Source organism: Eutrigla gurnardus, assembly GCF_963514095.1.
Source record: "Eutrigla gurnardus genome assembly, chromosome: 22".
In the NCBI taxonomy this organism is placed as follows: Eukaryota; Metazoa; Chordata; class Actinopteri; order Perciformes; family Triglidae; genus Eutrigla; species Eutrigla gurnardus.
Window position 1 is genome coordinate 17,423,348 of NC_139933.1, and position 26,192 is coordinate 17,449,539.

General features: G+C 43.7%; 1 protein-coding gene across 1 annotated transcript; it reads right to left on the minus strand.

Moving 5' to 3' along the window:
• Positions 1–599: 599 nt before the first annotated feature.
• scn4aa (sodium channel, voltage-gated, type IV, alpha, a) lies at positions 600–25,409 on the minus strand. The gene is made up of 27 exons (XM_084040688.1): positions 25,277–25,409; positions 19,510–19,816; positions 19,162–19,282; positions 18,983–19,070; positions 18,727–18,855; positions 18,439–18,530; positions 17,859–18,152; positions 17,706–17,769; positions 17,483–17,624; positions 17,170–17,367; positions 15,063–15,230; positions 14,833–14,974; positions 14,073–14,311; positions 13,816–13,989; positions 13,363–13,719; positions 10,528–10,986; positions 9,468–9,509; positions 9,230–9,362; positions 8,988–9,142; positions 8,699–8,872; positions 8,503–8,625; positions 4,142–4,423; positions 4,004–4,057; positions 3,358–3,495; positions 3,069–3,173; positions 2,540–2,810; positions 600–2,458 (listed from the first exon to the last, which is right to left on the minus strand). The coding sequence occupies exons 2-27, from the start codon at positions 19,762–19,764 to the stop codon at positions 1,158–1,160; spliced, it is 5,700 nt and encodes a 1,899-aa protein (XP_083896814.1). The 5' UTR covers positions 19,765–19,816; positions 25,277–25,409; the 3' UTR covers positions 600–1,157.
• Positions 25,410–26,192: the final 783 nt, after the last annotated feature.

The window sequence follows — 26,192 nt, forward strand, 5'->3', positions numbered from 1 at the left end:
TTAAATTCAGTTAAGACTTAAACAACAGCAAGTGAAGCGAACTTTCAACAGGACAGACTTGAGATAACAAGATCCACGGAACACAAAGATGGTTTTAATAAATGTAAAGTATGGATTAAACTGTCTTCTCCAAAGTGGGTTATTCCTTCAACTTCAGAGTCTCCTTTTCATTTAACGAAACAAACACTGTTTCAGAATCTTAATTTAAGATCAATTAATATGCACAAGTACTTATATTATTGCTACAATTATGGTTATGCAGTAGACAAAGTTCAGCAGCTCTGATCTCGAGTTGACAGTGTTTTGAGGTTTTCAGATTCCTCTCTGAGAGGGACGGGAGAAAAAAAACAAAAACATCAGTAAGACGTGTAAATATCAGTGATGAAATTAGAAAACAGAAGGGCTCTCGGTCTTACGCAGTCAAGTGGAAGGGATAGAAATAGTGCAAGAAAAACTGGGCCTTCAGATCTTAACGGCATTAGTCGGCCCACGTTACTGTTAGTTTTCCTGAATTCTTTTTCATACATTATTGTTTGCATATATGAAACACAAATCTGTTTTTTAAATATCGCTCTGTAGAGTTGGATTATAGTGCTGCGTTGTTGTTGCTTTTAAACGCAGACACCGTATATGGCACGCACACAGCGTCATTCGGGTTTTCCCCCATGAGTTGTTCAAGTGAATCGGTGGTTAGAAACAGGGGCCCATGGTTTTGGTTTCTGGTAACAGTCGCTGGCCTAAAAGACGACAGCTTGCATAAAAAGATATGATATAAAAAATGACTGATTTTCAGACAAACAGGGTGCTCTATCAAGATTGCTTTTTCACTAGAAAGCTATCATATCACAGATTCTGGTCCACTATGATGTTGACCCCTGTAACAAACAGGCCGACAGTTAAGTGCTGCATTTAATTGTGCATCTAATTTGGAAATGTCAATTGAAGTATTTAATCCCACCGATGTTTATTTGTAGTTAGTTCCTATTTAGCGTGAAGAAAACCATGCGCTCCAGTTTCACCTTTCACTTGAATATCGCATGGAAAAGACAAACAGGAATTGTTTCTTTAGTTTAACTATAAAAACACTCTTTTTATACTCACTTCTTGGTGAAAAACAACAGAGGGGGAGGAGATAATGAATCGTCTTCTACCGTTTGTTATACAATTGTCTCTCTCAGATCTGCATGGAGGGTTAAGAGGTGTGGGTTGGGGGAAGAATGTAATAAAACCTCATTAGTGATTTCTACAGGAACAACCATGATATTTGTCTCAGGGGGTTCTGGACCACACAGGGCCTCGGTGTCATGTGACAACGTCTCAGGATCAGGAGGCTGTTGGCTCGCCAGAGTGTCTAAATCAACCTGCTCCATCTCCTCCGCCAGATCCGCATTGCTCCCGTAGAGAACGCCCATCCTACGAGCAAGCATGCCCTCTCTCTCTGGCGGCTCTTGGCCTTCGTCCTTTCTACCCATCCTCTTACAGCGATGCATAAAAGCGGCGTGGCGCAAGCAGCGTTTGAGCAGGTGCTTACGGTAAACCCTCTGAATGACCACGGCGGCCATCTGCTCCTCCTTGTGGCGCACCGTCGTGGTGATCGGTGCGAACGAGTCCGAGGTGGGGTTGCTCAGGATGAACTTGGCCTGGATGCTCTCCCGCATCGCTGCCATCTCCACCGTGTCTCCCAAGACCATCTGCGTGACAGCCAGCAAGACGTCCAGGCAGTGGATCCTGTCCCCGATGACCAGGGGCAGATCCATTTCAATCAGGCGAAGCCGGTTGGGCTTGGCAACCCTCAGCGGCTGCTGCAACGCGTCACAGAAATCCGAGAGCCGGCCATACTCGATGAACTGAGTTCCGGCTGCGTCAAACTTCTCCCACGTCTCGTTGAACATCTCAAAGTCGTCCTCACAGAGCGCATCGCCGCTCTCCTCCTGCGCAACATTGAAGTTCTCCAAGATGATGGCAATGTACATGTTGACCACCACCAGGAAGGAGACGATGATGTAGCCACAAAAGAACGTCATGCTCATGATCGGGTTGCCGCAGTTGCCCGTCACGTCTGTGCCGGGGTTCTCAAAGTCCGGCTCGCAGTCCGGATACTCCTGGCTCAGCATGGGAAGCAAAAGCCCGTCCCAACCTGCCGACGTGGTGATCTCGAACAGGCAGATGATGCTGCCGCCAAACGTCTCGAAATTAAATATGTCGTCGATTCCGGCCTCCTTTTTCACGTAGGCAAAGTTTGACATGCCAAATATGGAGAAGATGAACATGATGAGGAAGAGCAGCAGGCCAATGTTGAACAGGGCAGGAAGTGACATCATTAGAGCAAAGAGAAGTGTCCGAATGCCCTTTGCTCCTTTGATGAGGCGCAGGATCCGGCCTATTCTGGCCAGTCGGATCACTCTGAACAGAGTCGGGGAGACGAAGTACTTCTCGATGATGTCTGACAGCATTGTACCTGAAATAAAAAGGAGACACTATGTGAACACCTGTTTTTCACAACACAGCAGCAGTTCCTGAGAAACGTAAATTCACCCACCGGCGATGGACAAGATGACCACAACGAAATCAAAGACGTTCCATCCGTTGGTGAAGAAGTACTGTCGCAGGGCGAAGAGCTTCAACACGCACTCCGTGGTGAAGACGGCGATGAAGGCCACGTTCACTTTGAAGAGGAAATCTTCCATCTCTGCGCTTTGGTTGTCTGTCTCCACCATCATGGAGACCATGTTGAGGCAGATGAGCACCATGATGAAGATGTCGAAGAACTGCTGGCTGATGAAGTCGAACACCCATCCCTGGATTAGGTTCTGCGGGGTCAAAAGGGACGAAGGAAACACAAATCCAAAGGGGTCATTCGGCCTGTTCGCACCAGCAGCGTGGAGGAAAAAGGTCAACCTTGGGGTCGCCGCCGACGTCGTCATGCAAACCCATGCCCAGCTGATGCATCACTACTACTACTACACTACTACTGCTTTTCTCGTTAATGCACTCCAACATCGAACAAACAGTTAAACGATGGCCTTTCACCAAACAATATTACCATCAGTTGTAAAAGAATGACAAACCGTTGGACGTGGAATCGGCTTCTGTGGCTTCTTGGAGCCGAGTTTCTTCATGGCCTCGTAGTACTTTTTCTGCTCCTCGGTCATGAAGATGTCTTTATCTCCAAAGTGCAGGCAAAACGTAACACAAACGTTATTGTTACTTCTCACTCCTGTGATTAACGTTAGGTTTGCTTTCCAAAAGCAGCAGGATGTGATAACTCTAGGTATTTAAATCAGGTGAAAACTTAAAGAACCAAACATCAGTCGCTTTTGTTTTGGTGCAGACAATTTGAAAAAGTGTGATACTTATCTTTTTCTTTTGTTGGTTAAAATTGTCAATAATGACACCGATGAAGAGGTTGAGTGTGAAGAAGGAGCCAAATATGATGAAGATGACAAAGTAAATGTACATGTAGAGGTTGATCTCATAAGATGGCTGCTCCTCTACCTAAAAAAAAAACATACATAGAAAACTTTTTTTTTTATAAATCAGAATTTCCCCTGCTATTAAATCATTAATTAATAAAGATGGTTGTGAGGCGGAGTCGGGAAGACACGGGATAAAAGGTTATACCGGAATATGATACTGTCAGAGAGTGTACTTATTCATCCAAAGACTGGCTCACTTCACCATCAACACCTGTCACACACACACACACACACACACACACACACACACACACACACACACATGTACACACACAAGTACACACAGACACACGTACACACACACACATGTACACATATGCACACACACATACACACACACAATACAGTATATATATATATATATATACTGTATATGTGTATACACTGTATATATTTTACATGATCTGATTTCTGGTGTGAGAAAGGCAAGGGATGCTATCTGAGCTCTTTCCTAATTTTTATTTCTATCCACATGGCCAACAAAAATACCGACCTATTTAATAATAGATGTGAGTAAATAATACTACCTCTCTCGAGTCGACGGCAGCATACATGATGTCCATCCAGCCCTTAAAAGTCGACTGAAAAACAGAGCACCCTTTCAGGATCACTGAACACACATCTTCTCCTACAGCATTATGCCCACATGTATGACGACTCCTCACCACTTGGAGCAGCGACAGGTAGCCTTGGCCCACGTTGTCGTAGTTGACCTTGACGTTGACCCAGCGGGCCTCCTGCGTGGCCTCTTTGACCGCCATGCATTCGCTCCTGTTATTGACCACCGTCATGGGGAAAAGCTCCTCCGTGGTGGTGTTTATGCAGCGGTAGAACTTCCCGGCAAACAGGTTGACTCCCATGATGCTGAAGATGAGCCAGAATATCAGACACACCAGCAGCACGTTGAAGATGGAGGGAATCGCTCCGACGAGAGCGTTTACCACCACCTGTGCAGGAGAGGGGACCTTCGTTAGAATTAAAAGGGACTATACAGCAATGTATAGACATATTCCAGAGTAAATCTTGTCTGTTAGAGGGAGCACAAAGGTCCGAGTTGTACCTGAAGCCTTACCTCGGTCAGCTCTGGCACGGCAGCCAAGGTGTAAGCATGCATTCAACACGTGGTAGAGGAAAGCTGGACAAATTAGTACGATAACTAAACACTACAGCTTCTGCAACATCTAAATCAATGTGAGATGCAGTGGTGGAAGAAGTATTCTCTATTTATTAAGCAAAAAAAAAAAAAACTTAATTTCACTTAAAGTGTAAGTTTGGCGGAAATTGAAAATAAAGCTATTTTCTGAATGAAAATACATCAACTAAGCCGTGGAGGAAGTAATTTTCGCTCATCACGCAGTTCAGAGCTAGCACGGGCGGGAGCTAGAGTCCAACATCGCAAACAGTGGGTTAGCATGGGGCCTACAGCCACACGCTTTCAAAATCGCATTTTTAAACCACTAACATTGCTCAAAACAGCGCCAAACCTCGTCAGCAGCTTGCTCTGGGTGTCTACACATAAAACGAAGCACCAACAACTCAGTTCATGAACCCGAAGTTTATAACAGAAGACAGTTAAGAACCAGGGGTGCAAACTCATCAGGGATGAAAAAGGTGACAAGGACCCAAACCCCCTCGCGGAATATATATATATATATATATATATATATATATATATATATATATATATACATATATATATATACATATATATATATATATATACACACACAATATATATATATATCAGGGGTGCAAACTCATCAGGGATGAAAAAGGTGACAAGGACCCAAACCCCCTCGCGGAATATATATATATATATATATATATATACACACACACAATATATATATATATACACACACATATATATATATATATTGCATATGCTTCAATGTTATTCCTCTGCCTCACTGAAGGGGGCTGGCGAGAGCCTGGAAAATGGACTTCCCTTCCAGTGAAGGTATAAATAATGGGAGACCAATGCCAGGGCTAAAAGGTTTGCTTCAAACGACGGAACATAAAATAACTCGATCGACTCCTCACATTGAAAGACAAACTGCTTTGAAAATATTTGGAACCTCAAGAATAGATTTGACTCTGGACGAACGGAATAAATATTAGCAAGGGGAGGTAGGGGGCTTCTCACCCCTCATTCGCTAACATTACATCGATATCAGAGTAAGCCTTTGCTCCGTTGATTTTCCATTATTTATTTTAGGTTTTTTTTTTTAATGTGAAGGTATGGTAGGTACATTTAACGTTGTTTTCTCGCTTAGATTTTTCAAAGGTTCCTGAGAAATAGACACTGTACTATCCGATAACACCGTTATTGTAACCAGCAAAAATGGTTGTGATTTGCGATGCGTATGTCAGCGAACTGTCTGACATTAGCACGTTAGCCTACGTTAGAAAGCCTGATGGTACAGACACACCAACTCCGGCAGCGACGGATATGGACGCAACGGACGGTCGAACGCAAAGGCGAGTGGGCAGGTCTGTGTTCAAGTGGGCGGGACTTGAGTTTCGCTCTGCCGTTTCCAACATGGCGGCCGGGCCACAAACGATCTCATTTTACAGTTAAACTACACGCTATAGCATGTTTCTGAAAACATTTGAGGCGGAAAATGTGTAGTGCAGTAACAGAATCTGGATTCATATTCATATTACCTTGATGGTACAGACACACCAACTCCGGCAGCAGACGTCAAGTCAACGGATCCCATTCATTGTCTATGTAGAGCAGGAGCTCCGCATGATGGATACGGCACGTCGAATTGACTGCCCTGTCGCCGTACGTGAATTTGCATAAAGTTCGATGGATTGAACTTTATGCAAATGCCGTCCGTCCAACGCAGTGCCGCCGGCTCCAGAAACTTCGTTCAAACTATCAAACTAGGCAGTGTTGATCAAATATGAATCCAGATTCTGTTACTGCACTACACATTTCCCGCCTCAAATGTTTTCAGAAACATGCTTTAGCGTGTAGTTTAACTGTAAAATGAGATCGTTTGTGGCCCGGCCGCCATGTTGGAAACGGCAGAGCAAAACTCAAGTCCCGCCCACTTCGCAGGACGTCTATCCAATTGATCCAACTTGAACACAGAACTGCCCACTCGCCGGTGCGTTCGACGGTCCGTTGCGTCGCTGCCGGAGTTGGTGTGTCTGTACCATGACGTTTTTGAAGCGTACCAACGTCACTCCTGTCTAGTACGGCATCAAGGCAGCTACAGACCCGAAGATGACATGATTACACGGGTTGGCCAAACGAACAAGCTTGGAATAAATATTTATGACAGCTTGCGTTCGCCGATTACTTGGACGCCCCCCCCCGAATTTCGCCGAAAGGTGACAAGTTTGCATCCCTGAAGAACACTCACCAATTCTACCCCTGCCAGCTCCTCGCGAAGGATAGTCCGTAAGTGTCGATTACCGAACGCAGCTCTCGTGTTCCCGTGTGAGATCTCGCGTGACATGTATGTGCTTCAGATAAGGCTGCTGTCTTGAACTGATTGGAAGTGTATACAAACTATCCCAACGTTTTTACCCACCGTTATTAACTTATATTTGGCCAAACTGCCACTAATTTAAAAGTATACTCGTTTTATTCTGGGCGAAATCTTCAGTTTCACTTTCACTTTTGCATTGCGTTCGGTAATCGACACTTACGGACTATCCTTCGCGAGGAGCTGGCAGGGGTAGAATTGGTGAGTGTTCTTAACTGTCTTCTGTTATAAACTTCGGGTTCATGAACTGAGTTGTTGGTGCTTCGTTTTATGTGTTGACACCCAGAGCAAGCTGCTGACGAGGTTTGGCGCTGTTTTGAGCAATGTTAGTGGTTTAAAAATGCGATTTTGAAAGCGTGTGGCTGTAGGCCCCATGCTAACCCATTGTTTGCGATTTTGGACTCTAGCTCCCGCCCGTGCTAGCTCTGAACTGTGTGATGAGCGAAAATTACTTCCTCCACGGCTTAGTTGATGTATTTTCATTCAGAAAATAGCTTTATTTTCAATTTCCGCCAAACTTACACTTTAAGTAGGATTTAAAATGCAGGACTTTTGCTTGTTATGAATGTATCAGCAGCTAAATTTACTTAATAAAGGTAAAATTACTCATAATAGTTTGAGTTTAATTCAGAAACAGAATGTCACTGTTGTAGCTGCTCAAGCTACAAAAAAAAAAAGCGCACCTCTATGTGCAGTAGAGACTGTTGTTTGTTTTGCAAAAATCAACAGCGCCCGGATCATCCTGTCCAATCAGCACGCAGGGCTGTGTTCGTGCACACACAGAGCCCCTCCCCCCTCGGGTCGTACCACTATCACAGGGGGGAGGCGGAGGGAAGTAGCAACAAGCTTCCAATTCCTCGTTAAAAACCGAAACGAGGAGGTCCAAAACAACCAAGGAAAAGAAAACACCGCTGGAAAAGAAGGAAAAAAAGAAAGATGGCGACGGTGCCCGTGATAAAACCAGAGTCAACATCGGACCCGCGTTTCAAAGGTGGCGTGATCTAAGGGATTTCAAAAGGGCACCAAGTCAAGGGGAAGGAGCTCGGTGGTCGTGGGGGAGGAGCTCAATGGTCGTGGGGGAGGAGCGTGAGAGTTGTAAACATTCAAAATCTGACAGAGTGCCCGCGATCCGCCGGACTTGCCAATTGGGACTTTAACTACTTCATATCGGTCACCAGATACATCTGAGGGCCGGTGAGATGATTAATGGGGGTAAAAGTAATAGACATCAGAAACATCACTCCACAATAAAAGACTTGACTTTTATGTAAAACGGGGAAACAAGATCGGTTTAATCTTAAATGTTGCGTTTTATTTTCTCAACTCACCATGTGTGTAAAATATGACTCTGGAAAGTAATTCCAGCTGTCAAATAAATGGTGGAGTATGAAGCACTTTAAGCTTTAGTGTAGAAGTAGGGACATAAAATTGAAAATAAAGTAAAAGTGCTAGAACTCGAGTAAATGCCTTTCCACCACTGGTTAGCCGTGCACACACACACCGTTGCACAGACAAAAACGTACCCTCATCCCTTCAAATCTGGACAGCGCTCGGAGAGGCCTCAGGGCCCTGAGAGTCCTGAGGGATTTGATTGGTCCAAGGTCAGAGTATCCCATCCAGTTGGCACCTAAACTAATCAGCGAAATCTATGGCAGAACAAAACAGTGTTACTGAGGACTTTTATCTAACACACACATACACACAGATGCCAACACTTACATCTACAATGAAGAAGTCTAACCAACACCAGGCGTTTGTGAAGTAGGTCTTGAAGCCGTACGCCACCCATTTAAGGAGCATCTCGATGATGAAGACGTAGGTGAAGATTTTGTCAGCAAACTCCAGAACGATTTTGATGGTCCGCCGTCTTTCTATGTATATATCCTCAAACGCCTGCCACAAAGGAAGACACAAGATACTTTGACTCGCGTCCTCGAGGCGACATCTCAACACCGCCGTTAAGACGGTCAACATTTATAAATTCGTTGCACTGAAAGACGCCACTCACCAGAGCTCCACTGCTGAGGAGGATCATAAAGATTATGAATGTTTCAAACCAGTCGTGCTCCACGATGGTGAAGCAAGCCCTACGCAGGTTCATCCATTTCTTGCCTCTGCCTTGGCTGATGTCCACGGTCAGACACGGCCAGCGCCTAACACATTCTGCAGGGGGGGGGGGGGGAGTCGACCTTCAATTGTGTCTGTGAGAAACAGGTGAATGATTGTGTCTAACTAGTAGCCAATCATTACCTTCAGTGAAGCAGTCCTCTGGATCCACGGGGTCCGGCTCTTCTTCTTCCACCTGTTCCGGTTCAGGCTCAGGTGGTTGATAGTCCACTGTGCTACACACTGAAGAATCCCCATCATTCAAAGCACCCATGATCTAGTCAACAAATTACAATTGAAGCAATAAAGATTGTTGGGTTTCTTTTACCCCCATATCAAGCTTGATCAATTAATTGGTAAAAAGGGCTGCTTTGTTACTCACTTTGACATTTCCCAGCATGCTACTTTCATCTTTTAAGTTTTCCTGAAATAGCACAGTATCAGAGAATTTAGTGAGCATTCATAAGCAGTAGGTGTATTTGTATTTGTATGTTGGTTGAAGTTTGGGCAGCGCATGGCTGGGAGGTTGTCAAACATGTAAAATGATAAATGTTTGTCCAGTCCTGTCAGATGATTTGTTCCCCGTTCACTTCTACTGGAGGCTCGCATTTCTGGGCTATTTCAGCAGCAATAATAGATTTATTTATGCAGCACACAAAGTGCATTCAAATAAATAGTAGATACAATCCAAAACATAACATATAAAACAAGATAAAACTATTTGAATAATTACAACAAATACCATAAAGTTAAGGAACTGAGTTTTAAGATGACATTTAAGAGTGAATGCTGCGTTTTCCTTCCTGACATCCTATTTATTCTCTCACAGAGAGGCTAATTTCCAATGGTATTATTTTGTACATCACACTAAAAGACTGCAAATTCAATCATAATATCAATATCAATTTATTTCCCTGCATCAGATACTTGACTTCACGTCCTTTTTCCCGGTCGGCGAATGGACACGTTGGCGAGCCTCAGCAGAGTGTGAGGAGAAGGTCGGTCAAGCACAGTCCGTCCAATCAGGCACTTTAAATGTCAACAGCTGTGTAGGTGAACCGTGGATGTGCAGGACCTTTTAAATGATGTAGTTCAAACGGGCTGCACGCATTACATTTCAGGAAGGTGAGAAATCAGCAAAAGCAGCATGCTTTGTGAGGTGCGCTATATGAAGAAAAGGGTCTTTTTGTGCGACAAGTTGTCTCTGGCAGTGTGTATTGTGTATTTTAGTTTGCATATACTGTATAGCATCATGTCGAATGGGCTCATCCTGGTGACTTATGAAGCTTCTGTCAGAGAGGTCAGAGAATTTGATTTATATCGTTTAAACTGTCATTTTCAGACTATATATATATATATATATACTGTTGGTGGGTGCTGTATTGCAAGTGCACATAGATCAATAAATACATTGAGATTGTTAATTTGTCTACTGTACTTACCAAATAATTCTTCTCATCTGAAACCTCTGAGTCACTAGCGTTATCAACATCATCATCCTCATCATCCTCACCCAGGTTTTCAAAGTCTGACTCAACCTGAGCGATTGGCACATTGAGACAGAGCTCCCCATCCATGATGAATCCAGAAGGCCGGCCCTCAACCAAACAATTGGGTATCCTGTCTTCCATTTTTAAATCCTGACTGGTTTCCAGGTGGTTCATTTCCATTCCCTCCGTTTTAAGGTCCTCTTCATCCCTCGGGCCCTCCTCCTCGGGCTCCTTGGGTTTTCTGTTGAGAAGCTGCTGGATGGTTCGAAGGGCAAACGCCTTGAACCAGTCAATGCCTCGTGTGATTCTCCCGATGGCGATCTGGAGGTTGTTCATCTCCCCGTCGTCATCCGTGGAGAGGTTGTCTCCACTGAAGGAGTTGAGCAGCAAGGCCAGGAAGAGGTTCAACACCTGACGACAGAAATGTGGAGGTAATGATAAATAAACATATGCTGAAATGTAACTGACACTATGTGAGAATGCACTGCAAAAGATGCACACAGTCTGTAATTAATGGATGAGAATTAAATGAGCATTATATTTCAAATAACTCTCAAATACGCATCATGTATCAAATTGGTCCTGTGATGACACATCGATTTATATGATGTTGTCTGCCTCCTGTTGCAGATGCAGCTATCTTTAGTGTCTAAACCTGTTAGGCAATTTCTCGGTTCTTATTCCCCAGGTTTAGCGGGAGATCATGGTTACACGGCAGGCTGATCTGCCTCATTCCAGTGTGGGAGCTGTGAATCAGTAAAGAGGGCTGAGGGGAAAGGACGAGCTGCAAAAACAAAACACAAGCCCGACGGTGGAGCAGTGGAACCTGATGACGTCTTTTATATACTTCTAGATATTTATCATATTTATATATATGTAATTCTTTATTTTACAAGAAATAATGTTGGGCAATATACCTATTTGCTCTCTTGTCAAGAGTTAATAAAATGCTCATGTTTTAGGTTAGCTCAGTTTAGCATAAAGTCTGGAAACAAAGCGAAATGGCTAGCCTGGCGGTCTGCTGGCTGTCACACTGGTATCGATCTTCTCAACAAACTCCCAGCACAAAGGCGAATAGGCGTATCAAACAATATGCTGCACTTTTACTTTCTAGCATTGCAATTCCACATGTTCTTATTAATAATAGCCTTTGAAATTACATAAAATAATATTAAAAATCGAGTGGTCTTCTTGAGGAGCACAAATGATCAGCATACGTCCCTCAATGATTAAATCCATGCCATATGCTGTGGTGCTGACGTCCCAACATGATTACCTCTTCATCAATTACGCTATCAAATTACTTTTCCTTAACACCCGGCCGCCCCCGCCCGCCACCTGAGCTCTGCTCGCTCAGCTGTCTGTGTTTGTTCCCTCAGTGGCAGCATGCTTCCTTGAGCCAGATCTTAGCACATACTCAAGGTCAAAACCACTGTTTGGTGGCTCAAGTCACTTGATTTAAATAGAACCCCCCCCCTGAAGTGTACTACTTGTGGATAGTGTGCATTACAAGGAAGCCACAATAATTTGGGCACAGCCAGCGGTCGCAATACTTTTGTCATCTTGACAATGGGCCATTTCCCTTCCATCTCTATGAATAACCCAACAGGAAATGGTTTTGGCTACAGTCATTAAATACGATGCTGCCTACGTCCTTCCTTGTTCTGTGCAGCCAAAGAGAAAATGTCAGGGATAGTATTTCAGCATGCTCCAAACCTTCAGGATTCTCCACTAAGCATCCAAAACTCTGCTGCCTCTTTGTGCAAAATCACCCAGATGCCGGTGAAAAGGTGAGTGAACATTTAGGAGGGCACTTGAAGAGCGTCAGACCTCTGCCGTTTACAGTGTAGCTCAAGCCACGTTTGTACTACAAAAACACAAAGACATACTGCATGTTGTATCCTCTGTATGTGTTACTTATACTACCAATTGTAAGAACGCCCCCTGGTGGATGCCATTTTCTCCCCCCAGCTGCGTCCGTCTGTCCTTGGCATTCCTCATCAGCCGAGAGGTTAACGATAACCTGCTGACTCCCGCGGGCCACAAAAATATCTAGGCATTATAATAAGATAACTGTAAACATTTAGGTTTAGATTTTACAAAATAGTGTGTCAGCTTTACAGCTTCACAGCAGTGACAGTTGTGTGTGGGGTGGAGCGTCTGTGAGCTCAGGAATTAAGATTTACTGCATGCTGATGCAAGCACACAGACTATAAAGGCAGCGACAACAGAGCCACAAGATGAGAATCATCACGTCCATTTACCCTGATCGTGAATTATTTTTAACCCGGTGAAATCGAGCTGCGTAACGTCATACGATCCCCTCGGTTTCCTTGCATACATATCGGCTCGAGGCCGCTTCAGACCAATTCATTTCAAAGAGATAACTGTGTTGGCACAGCCGGGTGCCAGCCAAAAACATTTTTAAAAATGCAGGGGCATTTTATTGAAAAAACATTTAGCCTGGCTCAACTTTCACCACGAATCAGCACAACATCGAGTGATGCAACGCATTTCAACACATTTCAGCCATTTGTCTGCACAGTGAAAATAGTCGGCTCTGTTGTGTTTGGGGAAAGCGACATTGTAGACTGTAAATATTTAAATGTTTGTTCATTAAAAGACGTGCTGGGTAATGTTACAATATACCCATATGTGCACATACAGCACATATGGGTATCTCCATGATATGTCCCCTTTACGTGTAGTGCTGTTTCTGGTTTGAACGCCAGGGTAAAATTTCGGGCGCCATACTTTAGATTTAAGATGACAGATCGTTATGCTCACCACTAGATTCCCGATGACCATGACCATCATGAAGACAACCAAGCACATCCCAGCTCCGGCCACCTCCATGCAGTCCCACATGGTCTCAATCCACTCGCCGCACAGTATGCGGAACACGATGAGGAACGAGTGGAAGAAGTCGTTCATGTGCCAGCGCGGCAGCTCGCAATCCATGGAGATCTTGCACACGCAGTCCTTGTAGTTCTTGCCGAAGAGCTGCATGCCGACCACGGCGAAGATGAAGACGATGATGGCCAGCACCAAAGTGAGGTTTCCTAAAGCGCCGACCGAGTTGCCAATAATCTTGATCAGCATGTTGAGCGTGGGCCAGGACTTTGCCAGTTTGAAGACACGCAGCTATCTCCGACACAGGATGGACACAAAGCAAAGATTGTCAACGATAATGTGGGAAGTTATCTCACGTGAAGAAAGTATTCAATCATTGTTTCTCACCAGACGGAAGGACCTGAGGACAGAAAGCCCCTGGACATTCGCCAGGCCCAACTCCACCAGACTTAGCGTGACAATAATGCTGTCGAAAATGTTCCAGCCAACTTGGAAGTAGTAGTAGGGATCCATGGCGATTAGCTTGAAGAACATCTCCGCTGTGAAGATCCCGGTGAAAACCTATAACATACATTACCGTTCAAACAAAGAGGTGAATGAATATTCCTGGAAAGAAATTCAAACGCGATGCGGCACATAGTCACCAGATTCCCCACGGAGAGCATGTAGTCAAACTCCGGGGTCATGGGGTAATGCTCCATGGCCATGAAGAGGGTGTTGAGCACGATGCAGATGGTGATGCCCAAGTCGACGAAGGGGTCCATCACCACAAAGAGCACCCATTCTTTAAAGAGCACCCACTGCGGGCAGCAGTCCCACTTCAGGAAGGTGTCGGCAAACTTGTACCAGGCAGGTGGGCACGGCCGCTGGGCCTCCTCCAACTCTAGACAAAGAAAAACAATTAGGTAGCCTACTGTCATTCCACCAAAGCGTTCATCATCTTTAAATCACATGTACAATGCAGCTAACAGAGAGCACGCGTTGCCTGTGCCAAGTTATAGTCGAGCTGAAATAGCAGAAGCTTAACACCATGAGGGCGCGACACCGAATGCTGACAGGGATTTCTCCGGCGCACAATGTGATTATGGCGAGCTCAAGACAATGCTACTGTATTGGCCTCAGATAAAATGAGTGTATAATGTTAACAACTGCTTGATAATCCAAACAATTAGAGCTTGCATTAAAAGCATCTCCTCTAAGAACCGGCGACTAAGCCTTGTGTATTTCTTCATTCCCCAGGAGGAACCGGACACTCGGAGGATGCATGCTCCCAGCCGCAGCCGAGCTGGTGAGTCGTCTTCTCGTTTTATCCTGATCACAGCAACCAAATAACAAATCCAATATATCTAGGGATTCTGTTGGTGTGTTAGCAGTGTTAAGTATCTAACTGTGTTGCCACTGTACCTTCCATGGCAGCTGCACTGAGCACGGTCAGAGCACTAGCAGACCTCTGTGTCAGGCCCAGCTCTTCCAGATGAATCATGCTCTGCACAGAACTTAACGACTTCTCACGGAGTTCGCAGTCTTCAGCAGACTGGGAAATATGCTGACAAGTTGAAAACCAAAACGTTTTTAAACAGAATTTTTCCCAGATTGTCCAAATTGTAACTGTGACCAGAGCAGGAGCGATTTACCTTGACCATGGTGGGCGCTCTGATTAACAGACGGGGGATTATTCTCCCGTTACAATCCTTGATGATTTCATCTTGTTCCAGGTTCTGTTCATCATCCGTCAACTCTGTGATGGAGTGACAACTTCGCGACTTCTTACTGGTTAGTGTGACTTGGCTCCCAAGAGCTCCCTGTGTGAAAAAGAAATAAGTTATTTATCATAATGTGCACAACGACTACACAGAAGCTGTCGTTGCCAACGAACATTTTAGATGTCAGGCTCCGTCCAACGATGCTCATTAAACATGTATATAAAGAAAATTACACGAGAATCTAAGACAAATAGTGCTTTTAAGTTTTAGATATGGGGATAAAATGTAACTAATTCAATTTGTGCTAGACAGGTGAAGAGTAATCGCAAAACAAAAAAAACAAATGTAAAAGGGACTGTGCAGTAATAAATGTATACGGTTGTTTCAATTTGACTACTATTAATTTTTTGCACATTTTACTACCCTTGAAATTTATAAAAGGTAAAACTTTCTAATGACTCTTAAATTATAGAATACAAGATGTTATCATGCCTTCGCCCAATGACAGCTGGGATCTGCTCCAACCCCCCCACCACCCTGAATACAGGATAAGTGGTAGACGATGGATGGATGGAAGATACTATCATAATCATGTATTAAAAAGGGACACATTATTCTCATTTCTGTGTTCATGTTTGTATTTAGGTTTCCTGATAGTACATGTTTGCATGCTGGAATGTATTATTTTTCTCTCATACCGTTTGTATTCACTCTCTGTTTTGGCACCTGTCTCTTTAAGACTCTGCACTGATTGGCTTGCAAGAGAAATGATTTAGTTCGATATGTGATTTAGGAAGGGGATCCAAATCTGACTTATTTCATAGTTTGAGTGGTAATGTATGTACATCTACTCCAGGCACAATCACACTGTACATGTCCGTTGACGGATCTCATTGGCTGCAGTGGAATAGTCTATTTCTCTTAGGAAGGTTCCTAACTGAAGAAGTGACCCGGAAGTAAACAAGTGGCCGCCATGATAAGAGCCGTTCGGTTTCTCTAAATGCAAAGAAAGGAGCTCCAATGCTTCCTTTCAGAGCTCCTTTAGCATAGGATGCAACGGACCTTCCTATACGAAAGGAAAGGAGATCACGCCGACCCACAATTCTTTGCGAGAGCAACATTTAAAGTGCCGCACACCTCAGCCGTTCATGAAAACAAACGATATGCCTATTTGCATATTTAACAATTACTTTCATGCAGACATATAGTAATTGGAATAGCGATGATAAATGTGTGTGGACAGTGATAATAATTGATTGGTATTTTTATTTATTTCAATCATGTTACAAATTTGACAGAAACGAAACTAAAACCACAAATGAAACGTAAATAAAACAACGGTCAAACAGAAAGGAGGAGCTGCTGGACCTGAAGCCGGTCAGTGAACCAGCTGTTGATAAAACCAACATGTGGAGAAGTGGACGACGCGTTTTTTGTAGTCCATTATTGTAGTTTCTCCAGCGCAGACGCACGTCAATCACCGGTGCCAATCATCAGCTGTCAATCATCAGCGGCCGCGTTATAATGACGTAGCTTAGTGAAAGTCCGGTCCGATTCTCTGAGCACCGCGGTCGTCTTTTCCTAAATCCTTTTGAGTTCTCCTATCGCCTTTCCTTAACCCCGTGATGTTTTCCCCAGAGGTCAAGGAATAGGAGTTAGGAATAGGAGTTAGGATCTAATTTTTTGACTATTCGACTGCAACCATTGACTTTGCATGGCTTTTCGTCACATTATGCTGAAATTAATTCGTTCGTTCCGCTGCATCAGTTGCGTGAAAAAAAGTTTAAATAAATAAACTTTTCAGATGCCGACGAATCCGTCAGCCAATCAGATCGCGATATGCCACTCCCCCATGCTAGACACGCATTCCCTCGTCAGTCAACAGACATGAACAGTGTGAATGTGCCCTTAAGGAATAAAACCGAATGCACTTAATTTTTGCTATGAGCTGTTGTATGGCATCAAGTTAAAAACTTGGCTCTAAAAACACTGCTTTTGTGAACTACGTGGGCAGGTATGTTAAAGATGGTAAACGTACCTCTTCCTGATTCTTGAGTTGCTCTAGTAGCCGCTGGAACTCTTCCTCTTTCTCTATGGCCTCTCTCTGAGTCGCCTGGTTCTGCTCGTCGTAAGCCATGGCTACCACGGCCAGGATGAGGTTGATGAGGTAGAAGGAGCCCAGAAAGATGACCACCACAAAGAACAGCATGTATGTCTTACCAGCCGCCCGCAGGATCTGTGTTCAGAGCAAAAAAGAAGCTACGAGAACTAAGGACACATTTCTTTTCATAACTCATGTCTTCAAAAAAGTTGGTGAAAAAGTGTGGGCAACAAATGAAAGAAGTGCCAACCAGCTGGAACAGGTTCTCCCAGTAGTCCTGGGTCATGAGTCTGAAGAGGGCAAGGAAGGCCCAGCCAAAAGAGTCAAAACTGGTGTAGCCGTAGTTGGGGTTCCTCCCGGCCTTCATGCATGTGTATCCCTCTGGGCACTTTCTATTAACAAAGATAAGGAGTGAGCCAGATCACACTGGACCAGACAGAATTATCACAGCGTTGTCACTGTGGAGCACGTACCCAGCATCAGAGCTGTTTCCACAAAGCAGAGCATCGAGGCTACCTTCCAAATAGTAGTGATTCTCTGTCGAGAAGAGAAAGAAAAAGTGGATTATTTTCCACAGAGGACAATATCAGCTTAAATCAAAGAGACGTAAGATGTGTCGCTCATACCTGGGTTTTCGATGTAGTCAATGAAATTGAAGGTACCGTTGGAATATGAGGTGTTGTTGAGGCCCGCGGTGTCGTTGAAGGACATGCTGTCATTAAACGTGGCAGTGGTGTTGAAGAATTCAAACGCAGTTTCGTTCGTCTCGAGGGGCCATCGCACACATTTCTGACGCAGATTCCCCATGAACAGTTGAAGGCCGATGAGGGCAAAAACGGCGAGGGCGAAGACAGTCAGAATCATGACGTCCACCATTTTCTTCACCGACTGGATCAAAGCGGCCACGATGGTTTTCAAACCTGATGGAGTATAAGTGATATCTTGATTAATCTTTTTCACAAAAACATTTAAATGAAAATAGATATATACACATATTTACATTAAAGCACGTTAACATGTTCCATCATGAACCCATAATACAAAACATGAACATGGAAATTAGAATAATATGTCCCTTTTAATACATAATTATTTTATATATATATATATATATTACTACACATATCATATGCATACACACAGTCAAACTTAGCAATATAGTCAATATAGTCAGTCACACACACACAAAAAAATAATAAAAAATACCAGGAATCACAGTAATTGTTTTTAGGGCTCGAAGTACACGAAATGTCCTGAGGGCTGACACGTTGCCAAGGTCAACAAACTCAGTGACGTATCTGTGCAAAGAGATAAAATATTTCATCAAAGCCAGATGAGACTCAACAGTATGATCTTGTCATTTTCTTTTTTACAATTGGCTTAAAAATGCACAAAACGTCTGCACAATATCAGCTTTCACAGTAGCTGATAATTTGTCTAAAAAATGTCACTTCTATCAAACAGCAAATTTGTGATTGTTAAAAATACACTTACGCCATACTGATCACCATGAAATCCAGCCAATTCCATGGATCTCGAAGGAATGTAAAAGATCCGACACAGAAACCCCTCGACAACACTTTGACTGTTGCCTCCACGGTATAGATACCAGTAAAAACATACCTAGGAAGAAACGCATGTTAGGGATTTCTAAATCATGTGATCATGTAATATCTGTCCCGTGAGAATGGGGCACGAAAGTTGAATTAAATATATCACAGGAATTACTTAAAACCAAAAAAGTACTTACTCAACAGTTTTACTCCACGCTGGTGGGTTGCTCATGGTCATGAATACGCAATTCGATAGAATGGTAATCATGATGAACATGCTAAATAATTTAATTCGGGGTTAAGGAAACAAACATGGACTTTATGTTTACACACTCCATCATTAAAAAAAAGATCCGGCAACAACAGCGCAAAGGATATGAATGTATGAGAATTTTAATGGCTCCTCTTCTCACCAAACTAAAGGGGCTCAGAATGTAGCAAGCCGGCTCAGCGTTGAACCTGAAGATTGTGTTTCCTTTGCTGATCACAATGAATGTCTGAAAAACACAGATTGGAAATGTATCTACATGCAAGACGGCGGAGATTCTAAAAATATGTTAAAATGACTCTTTAACTTTTCACTGTAACTATTAAATAAATTAAATTATGTGATGATGCATCTTAAAAGTGTGTTAAGTGATAAACCCTGTCATATTTAAAGGTATTTATTTCAAACAGCTGAGGTTTTCGTTGCTATGTGACACCCAGATGTGCTCAGACTGACGTGCTCTGCTTTGTAAAAGGGGTCCAGGTCCTCCAGAGGCGTGTTGAGCATCGCTGGTGGAGGGTCTCCGTAGATCATGGGCAGACTCTTGCCCGCCTCCAGGTCGGCGTTCGGGGCAGTTGGCTCTTCCGCCTCGTGGCCCTCTACTTCTGTGGCCTTTTTTCTTTCCTCCTTGAGCCTCTCGATCTCCGCCAGCGATTCCTGGGTGAAGCGGCGGAACGCATCGGTGCCTCGGGGAGGGAACATGGGCGCCATCTTCGCATCGCGAAGGGATACCACCACCACACCGGGGTTTCCCTAGGAGGAGCTGCAGGGAGGACAGGGAGTGAAGTGAGAGAATACATTTTAAGATGCAATTGGCCTAAACCGTTAATATTTGTATTTGGTTTGAATACTTTAAATACAACAACAAGAAATAATGAAAGACTCTTCAACAATTACCGTTACATTCAAAGCTTTGATTGTGGTCTTTGAATGAAGCTTCAAATGTCTGGCGTCATTATTTAAAACAAAAAGTGTCATATTATTAGTATTAGTATGTATATTATATATTATAAAATAGGATTTGGTGTTATTGATCTTAAATAAAATTGATTTTTTTTTTTTTTTAATTTAGGAGATGATTTTTTGTTTTTTGAAAGTGACTTTAATAGTTAATTTTTGTATTTTTCTCTTGACTTTTTTTGACATCTTCTTTTGTCAACTATTTAAAATGATGCAATCCCTCTCAAGTTCAAAACATTGTAACCCTGTGATGAGGGTCAAATGAACTGCAAACCTTTGTTTAAAGGGGTCAAAAGCCAAAAAGGTTGGGACTGTGGTTCAGGTTCATGTCTGTCCCTCCTGCCCTCCGCTCGCTGCCCTACATCTCTGACCCGGAGCCTCTCACTACGCCATGAGCACTCAAAAGTGTCAAGACGGTAACAAAACTCGGGATGCACTCGGGACCAGAGCTCAGAGCTTTTCCCACCGTTCTAAAGAGACTCTGATATTAGCCACATGTGTCCATCACATTAGTTATTAGCTTAGCAGACGTTGCTCTGCATTGGGTCCAAGTGGCGTTTGCTTACATCCTTTGATGTGTTTAGCAACCAGTGTGGTTTCGTCTGGAGCAGCTAAGGTTAGACTCCTGCAGGCATGGACAAAATAATGCACTAAATGAGCCTTTAAATACGCCTTTATAGATGGACCCTCCAGCATTAAACATAATAATACCACAGATTAAGGAGTTGTTTACCATTATGTCATTTTACAGCCACTTAAGCTTCAGGTAAAGTGGTGTTTTATTAATCACTGACTATGTAAATCTTATCTCAAACAAGTTAAGAGGGGAATGCATTTGCCAGAGAGCAGTAACCTTGATATGCATTTAGCAAATGCTGCATAATGAATTGCAAATTAGCAATTCAGGCATTCAACATAACTGTAAGTGGAGCTTCAGCTAACAAGAAGAGAAGTGCAACAGAAACCCTCAGATTTAATCAAAAGGAACTAAATCTGCAGCCTTGAGACTTCACCCCTCGCAAATAAGTCAATTATTTTAAAGTTGAATGTCTGCGAGTTCTGAAAGTAAAACACAAGACGCGACCCAGTGATAGCCACTGATCACACACATCAATGGAGACCTCCTCAAACCACCTCTCTCTCACACTGAAAGTGACGCGTCCGCAGTGCACACATGTGAGGAGGCGACGCTCTCGCACAGATACGGTGGCTGCCCAGCTGCTCCGGGCAATCAAGACGCAGCGTCGTGTTACAGGGGCCCGATGACTCTGCTCATTCCTTCCTGGCTGAGCCGTCGCTCTGTGCCTCACATCCCTCCGATAAACAGGACGGCTTGCCAATTTATCTTACCGAGCTGACTCCTCTCTCTCCAGCACCTTCCATTTTATGCACGGAGGCTCCCAAAACACACCAAACCTCTGCCACCGCTGCACCCCGTCGTCTGCTACCTCACAACCCCACCACCTCCATCATCTTTCACACTCATCAAACCAGCATCTTTGGTTGCTCACACACACAGCCGACACAGTAGATGGGTCAGTATTCCTGTTATCCCGCCAATAAAGATAAGAATCTTGACCAATATCAGGGTGACCTGTGCAGCCCCACTCCCTTCCAAGCCTGAGTCTCCCCAATCATCGTCCCGTTCCAAAAACCCCCATTCTGGTTGCTGTGGGCCCCGCCGGCCTCCACCGTGAGCCAACCTTAAAATACACTTCCTGAGAATGGATGCGTTTCTCCGGGGGCTTATGGGGAACATTTCCTGATTGCATTACATCACACCGGTACTGCTTAACCCATCAGATGTCTTCTATAAAAAAATAAAATAAAAAAAACTCAATTGAAAGCCTGCGAATCTCAAAAAAGATCTCAGAAAAAGGTTGCCTCGTCAGTTAGGTAAATAATATGTTTTGGCGCTGTGTTAAGGTTTGTAGCTACATTTATCTTCACAGGAAAGACGCAAGAGTGCGATATTCAGTATCAGTTAAAATAGATTCTGTATATCACGCTTAAAGTCATCATAAAACATGTGCAGAAATCACAGTCCACGTACACGGTCAAGTTGGACAAGTGAACGTCCCACATTCAAAGTTGTACCCGAGAGAAGCACCATCATAAAAATGTGAAATAATTTTAGCTCTTCAGCCTGGATCCGGACCTTTGAATCCACCTGGGACTAACGCCGGTCTCAAGATGTCATGATAATTAAGTTTTTACTGGATCCGAAAGGTTCAGAGAGGACACGTCTCACTGGTAGAACTGCTAAAAACATCTGAAAGCAACCACCGTTTCTTGGGAACTAAATCTTAACATAACATTTTTTTAAATGTAATATCACTGTTAAATGTCTGTCAAATAAATGAGTAGTAACACATAAGTAGAAGTATAAAGTAACATAAAATGGCAGTTCAAGCACAGATCTCATTGCTCTTCCGAGCCGAAGACAATCATCTCATTACACGGCGGTGCTCGCTCAGTTGCTCTGAGGACAGGTGGCAAACCGAGGAAGAGGGATGTTGGATTTCAGAAGCCTTCCCCGACAGTAATATATATATCACCTTGCATGTCAGCGAGGGCCATGTGACCTGTGACATTCCAGTCCAGGATATAGAAATGTAATGTAGACACCTCTTCGTTACACTAGCCGGCCGCGGAATGTGAATGCCAATATTCACCTCCGGAAACTAGCCGAACTGGCTTTTGGCTTTTGTCACAAGGGTAGCTCGAGTTCATATGGTGAGGGGAGGCTGTGCAGGGCGGGTTCACTGGGACTTCAGCTTTCAGATCGCCTGCAATCTGAAGAAAAGTGTCTCATTTGAAGAGAAACCTGCCTCTATAGAAGGCCTAGAGATGGTATATACTTTAATGACCTGTTGGCTTGACTTTGGTGCCCAGATAAAAGGCCTGTGGCGACATGGCAACGTGTTAGCACCCCCTCCCCTCCACCAGCGCTTACCGCTCCTGGAATGGGGTTAAGTTGTAAACAACGGATCCACAGAGCAAACAACAGCTTATTATCCACGCGTCCTTTGACATTTGCTGTGCTCCTGCTCGCTCTGTTTTCTCACGGGGTCAGGTCGCAGCACTGCACTCCGCTCTCTCCCTGCTTGCTTCAACACCCTGTCACCCGCCAGTTAACCTTGTATTTCAAACTCTACGGGGGGAAACCACGTTAAAAACAGACCCACCTGTTGCTACTTCCTGACCGCGTCATTGTGTGTCGCTGCCTGAAAGCGATCAGCTTGGTAACTACTTGGGGGTCAAGTTCTCGAGGTCTCGCTTTGATGTCTTTATCAGATGTGTGCACAGTAGATTCCGTCTGCACTGTATCCCTACATGCATTATGTTTGTGGCTAAGGGGACAGGAGCCGTCATTCGCGGTATGCAGAACGGGGAGCTGTGAAGACCTAACGTCATCTCCCCGGTGCATTCGGATGGTGAGATGACTAACAGAGACATATAGGCCAACAGATCTATAAATCAAGCATAATGACGGCATAATCATAGGATGTCATGCTGTTAGGATGCAAATAAATAGTCTGGGATCTAAACTAAGAAAATTAGACTTTGGAATGAACCAGGAGTCCATTGGTGAAGTCTACTGCAGCTTTGGAAACTATCAAACAGACCCATTTGGCCTTTGCTCTCGTCGCACAGCAATCTGAGCAGATTACATGTGTAAACGATACGGAGATTATTCCATCCAGCTTGTCAGAGACCGGGGGTGGGGGCACTTTTCTCATATTCATAATACCAATCAAGATATCCATGAAGGAGCTGGCCATGTTCCAACCGTGTAGCTAAAGACAAAATGTTAGCAGCAAAAAAAAATAAAAAATCATTGTTTCTGTCACATAACACTCAAGGTGAACAAATATGTACTAACAAATGAGATTTTAAGAAGAAAAAAAAGCTGTAACTTATCTTTAACCTTATTTCACCTTTTGAATACTCTGGAAAATACAGAGGCCTGGCCAAGCTGTCACATGGGCTCAGTTGGTGAAAGAAACTCAAAACCAACACCTTCTGCGTCCAAGAACATGTGATGCGAGAGACAAACACAACTCGGGCAGGGGGAAGACAACGTTACACGTTTCGCATGTTCAATCTACAGAAACACTTTTTTTTATACCAGTCTACCACATGCGTGATGACACGAGTAAGCCGTCTGCCATCTGAATGCAAAAATTTTTTAAAAAGATTTAAGGAAAATCATGCAATGTGCAAACACAAAACTTTTTAATAATTAAAAAAAAACACAGATGAATTTACTTTTCACTACTGCTGGGGCTCCAGTGCGGGAGCCCATTCCGTCACATCTCACATGAGAACAGTCTCCGTGTCTTCCACCCCCGTGTCCAAAAGATCTGCTTTGCTTGCACAAAGCCAGGCCGTCTCCGTCCCCACACCTCTGATTTGGGCTACATGGATTAACGGCAGAGTAACGGTGGGAGCATCCACAGCATCACAGTATCTGCCATGAAGACATGAGCTAAAAATAAGATGTTGTCCCTGTGGGAGGAGGCATAGTGGGGTTTGAGAAGGTTGCAAAATGTCCACGCTGGACATTACAGCCATGTGCCACCGGGACAGTATTCACCTGGCAGGTGAAGACCCGTTCACGATGATGCTCGTGGGCAGTTTTCCCTCTCATACTGTAAATAGTCCACTGGAGCATGACAGTAAAACACTAGTTCAGCACTGCATGTGAACGCACCTCCACAACACAACACACACACATTTAAAAACACTGCTGAGAAGCCATAAATCTACCAATTCCAAATTTGACCTAAGCTCAATTACAGGCCAGTGTTTATTATTAGAACAAAGATACTTAAACACAGCTTTGCATTTAATTTCCTCTACGGTGCAGCCGATTATTTTGAGCACAGAGAAAGCAACAAAAAAAAACCCTACCATGTTTCATTTACAGTTTACAGGCAAGTTTTTCTTCCTTTTTTAATGTTCTTATCAAAAAACAGCCTAATTCTTCTCAGTTACTCAATAGAAAACTCCAAGTTAAGTCATGATAGTTCAAACCATTACACCAAACAGCTTAACTGCAACCTTCAAATTAGGAAGATGCCACAAATTAGTGATTTCATCCACTGAAAATGCAGCATAAATACAAGATACACCAGTAGTACCCCAAAATATTCATCAAGTAGAAGAAAACCCTTCAACCTGCAGCCTGACGGGAAACCATACGTTCTGAGCTTCATGCAGGAGTCATCTTTAGGCTCACGACAGGTGGCGGGGTTACCTTGCACGGTAAAGCAAATATTCCCACGGAATAAGTGAATCTTTAAAACCTTCCGCACAGCCTTCCACCGAGGACGCTAATTCTCCGCTTGTGGCAGCCAGTGCGCGGCTGCAGGACAGCTGTTGCTGACGCAGTGGTGTCCCGCAGTGAAACCGGAGGGCGCTCCAGGTAGGAGCGGCTCAGACCTTTTGACACTTCAGCAGCGCAGCCGCGTCCAATTCTCACCCTGTTTCCCACACAGCTGGTGGCTCCTGCGCGCGTTTCCGTTGCTCGAGCGCTTTTACCGCAAAGTATAGCCAACTGTGTTTGAGGTGAAGCGCCGATGGAAAGAAAACCCACGTTGTTGCTGCTGCAGCGGGCTTTCATTCAACAAGATGCAAGATCTGCTTTAGAAATAACTTTTCGCCCCACACAAATTACTAGATTGCATTTATGATCTGATCGAGACTTGTTTCAGTTCTTATATGTAGAAGTGCAGTACAGCCTACATTTATACAGTCAGTAACCCTTTGTGAACGTGCAATTAATTAACTTCTCTGGGGTATTGTTGTCAAGTTCAAAAAGAAGAAGCGGAGTGATATAATGTGAAAATGTGGAAGTGGAAATGTGTGCCTTCTAATAAATTAAAATAAATAAATAAATAAATAAATAAATAAAAAACAGTTTCCAGAATAGCTTTTTGCACACACAAACCCCAATATCAGGAACTAATAAAAAAGTATTAATGAAATCCTGCCAATACAACCAGCAGAGGGCATTACAATGACTTTTAATGTTCAATAGTAATTTTATTTATACAAAAAACATAACTCTTGATCTCTCCTCATTAAAAGAAAAAATGATCTTGAAAAGAATCTGTGGACGTAATATTAAACATTGCAGTACTTCATAGACTCTCTGATGATTAATGAAAGTG

Coding starts and splice junctions, on each gene's coding strand:
- scn4aa (XM_084040688.1), bottom strand. CDS start 19,764: ATGGCGCCCATGTTCCCTCCCCGAGGCACCGATGCGTTCCGCCGCTTC. Junction 17,368..17,482: donor GGGAGAACCTGTTCCAGCTG/GTTGGCACTTCT, acceptor CTCTGAACACAG/ATCCTGCGGGCGGCTGGTAA. Junction 14,312..14,832: donor CAGTGCAGCTGCCATGGAAG/GTACAGTGGCAA, acceptor TTCTTTGTCTAG/AGTTGGAGGAGGCCCAGCGG.